This window comes from Acanthisitta chloris, unplaced genomic scaffold (assembly GCF_000695815.1).
Source record: "Acanthisitta chloris isolate BGI_N310 unplaced genomic scaffold, ASM69581v1 scaffold13726, whole genome shotgun sequence".
Lineage (NCBI taxonomy): Eukaryota > Metazoa > Chordata > Aves > Passeriformes > Acanthisittidae > Acanthisitta > Acanthisitta chloris.
The window spans coordinates 24,366-27,211 of record NW_008679813.1 but is presented as its reverse complement, the minus strand read 5'-3'; the positions used below and the strand labels follow the sequence as shown (position 1 = coordinate 27,211).

General features: G+C 46.2%; 1 protein-coding gene across 1 annotated transcript in view; it reads left to right on the top strand.

Moving 5' to 3' along the window:
• Positions 1-3: 3 nt before the first annotated feature.
• Positions 4-2,846, top strand: part of TMEM59 (transmembrane protein 59) — a gene marked incomplete at its 5' end in the record, with an annotated part of 8,715 nt that continues 5,872 nt past the window's right edge. Inside the window, 2 exons of the mRNA XM_009077470.1 lie at positions 4-60; positions 2,711-2,816. Coding sequence (XP_009075718.1) covers positions 4-60; positions 2,711-2,816 — 163 coding nt within the window. The remainder of the gene's footprint in view (positions 61-2,710; positions 2,817-2,846) is intronic.

Sequence of the window (2,846 nt, the reverse complement as noted above, 5' to 3'; positions counted from 1 at the left end):
AACACGGCGTCGTGCCACCGCTCCTGCCAACTGACCTACTCCCTGCACACCTACCCCAAGGTACGGGCGGGCCCTGCCTCAAGGCTCGGCTTTCCTGCGTCTCCACACGGAGCCTGCACGGCCCTTCCCTTGTCCTGTCCCCCTGCGGCCCTTCCCTTGTCCTGTCCCCCTGCGGCCCTTACCTTGTCCTGTCCCCCTACGGCCCTTACCTTGTCCTGTGCCTCTGTAGCCCCTCCCTTGCCCCTTTGCCCCTGCAGCTCTATCTCCTGACTCTTCCCTGCCTGTTCCCCAGTGTGACAAGACACGCTGTCCTCTCATTTCTCGGGTTCGGAGCCCTATTCCGGGCGCATGTTCTCCTTGGCAGTGTCGTTAAGGAGCCATAAACACGAAGAAGGATGCTGGCCGTCCTCAGGTGCAGGCAGCAGCTCTCCCTGCTGTCCCTCCTCGGCGTGACTCATTCGGCTGAGGTTTTCATCCCCTCAAAGCAGGGAATGCAGTGGCTTCTCTAAAGATAGTTGCTTCGTTGTGGAAATAGATGGTTAGGCTGCAGCTTGCCAGGGAAATAATGTTTTCAGAGCACAGCTGTGTCGGTGCTGGGTGTGTTTGTGGGTTTTGTCGTTGTTTTCACTCCTGTTCCATAAGAGGCAGCTGTAATTTGGCTTGGGCTGCTCTGTATTTTTGGGCACTAAACTAGCACAGCATTCGTGGCAGGGCAGAGATCCTGACTCAGGGATGGAGCATAAATGGTGACAAACAAGTAGCTCATCAGAGCCTTCGTGGATGTTTTTTATCTCATGATAAAGCACTGTAATTGTGCCTAATGGGAATTTAATTTCATATCTCAGGGTTTGCTGTTGGTTCAGGCTTTGAACTCTTTGAATCTGGTAAATCTGGGACCAAAAATGTCACCTTTTCTGGTTCTTTCTTGGCAACAAACTTCCTGATCAGGTGCAGCTCTGTGGCAGGTGGAACTCTTACCCAACATTTGGGATCTCCCAGGAGAGCAGCAGAAAAGTGGAACAGTGCCAGGGTCAGGGCTTTGCCTGCTTCCCTGTGGGGCTCAGTTTGGGTTTTGTGGCTCTGTAGCTAGTACAGGGAGTTGTGTGAAATATGAGTAAATTTGCACCTGCATTTAGGGCATGTTTTGGTGCCCATTTGTGAACCAAACCTGAGAAATTAGAGCTAAGCATTACCCTAATATATTTCCATTGGTTTCCTCTTGTGTCTCTTGCAGGACTCAAGTCCAAGCAGGCCTGATAGTTCTCTGATTTTTGTTGTACTTTTGAATTTTGCTATTTATTTTTTGAATCTGAGTATTGTGTGGTGTTGTAGCTGTTGACTGATATGCTCACCTTTCGCTTTACATTTAATCTTTGTCCTGTTTGTTACTGGTTGAATTGAAGGAAATTGTTTCAGTTGTCATTGAAAAATGAGACAAACTTAATTGGGACTTCCATGAAAGACTTCCATGGAAATATGTCTGCTAAAGCTAATTCCTCTGAATATCCAATTACAGAACATGTTTTCTGCAACAGCATTAACCACCTGGTCAGTGTTAAATTTAAGCTTTAATTTGCACTCACAGATTTCTACTCTCATGCCTTTAAGGAATGTGAACTTGTGCTCTCAGTGACAAGCAGTTCATTTCCAAGAGGTTGTACAGTGAAGTGAGGTATGTTTGGCTTTTGTTCAGTGAACTCAGGGCCTGTTTTGGACTTGTGCAGCTATGGGCTGCAGGCAGTGCAGTGGTTGATGGTTTTGGAGGTCTGATGGATGGGTCTGTGACAGGGTGTGATCACAGGTAGAACACTCACTCACCTGGCAGAGGGTGGTTTTAGCTCTGCAACGTGGAGAGTGCACATCCCTCCCCTTGGCACTGTGGCCTGGAGAAATGCTAGGTGCAGGATATCTGTATTTACTGAGCAGTTGCAGTGAGGAAGCATTTTCACCCTTCAGTTCAACTTCATAAATACCTGTGTGTGTATGGAACTGGTTTGGCAGTAAGCAGTTAACCAGGATGCTGGTGAGTACATCAGACAAGTTATATACACAGGTGTTGTTCCTTGGGTACTCTTTTCTCCAGTTTTTGAGACAGTTATTACATGTGACTTTGTCCAGTCATCTGGGACCTCCCTTGTTCTCCACAGGTTCTTAAAGATAATTGCTAATAGTTCATTGACTGCTTCAGTTTAAGTGCTTTAATGTGTATTTAATTGGGCCTTGTTCCCTTGAATGTGTCTACTTACTCTTAACTTGACAGTTCTGTTGTAGAGCTGATTAGAGTCTGATAGAGACATTGCGGTGCACTGCCAAAATTAGGAGCTTTTTGTCCTTTCCCGTTCTACTGTTTAAGTGATATTGGAGATTTTATCCTCTTTGTAGGCTTAAATATTTTACTGTCTCTTAATTTTAGACACAATAAAAAGTTTGCTTTGCTTGTGGGTCATGGAACTGGAATTACAAAACAGAATCTGTTGTTCCAGGTTTGCCCAGCACAGAAGAAAAAGCTCTCTTTGGGGTAAATCCTTAGGGATGTTAGTGCTAGTTGTATTTGGTTGTATCTCAGGTCGTGCAGTGTCACGTCTGGCTCAGTGGAGGGAAGGAGGATGCTGCTTTGCTGGGTGGCTTTTTATAACATTGTTAAACAAAAAAATCTTTGTTCTCTGACAACTTATTCTTGCCTATTCAAACTTTCTCTTGTGCTTCCCAGGAAGAGGAGCTGTATGCCTGCCAGAGAGGCTGCAGACTCTTCTCCATCTGTCAGTTCGTGGATGATGGCACCGATCTGAACCGAACCAAACAGGAATGTGACTCTGGTAAGACCTCAGTGCTCCTTCAGCATCCCA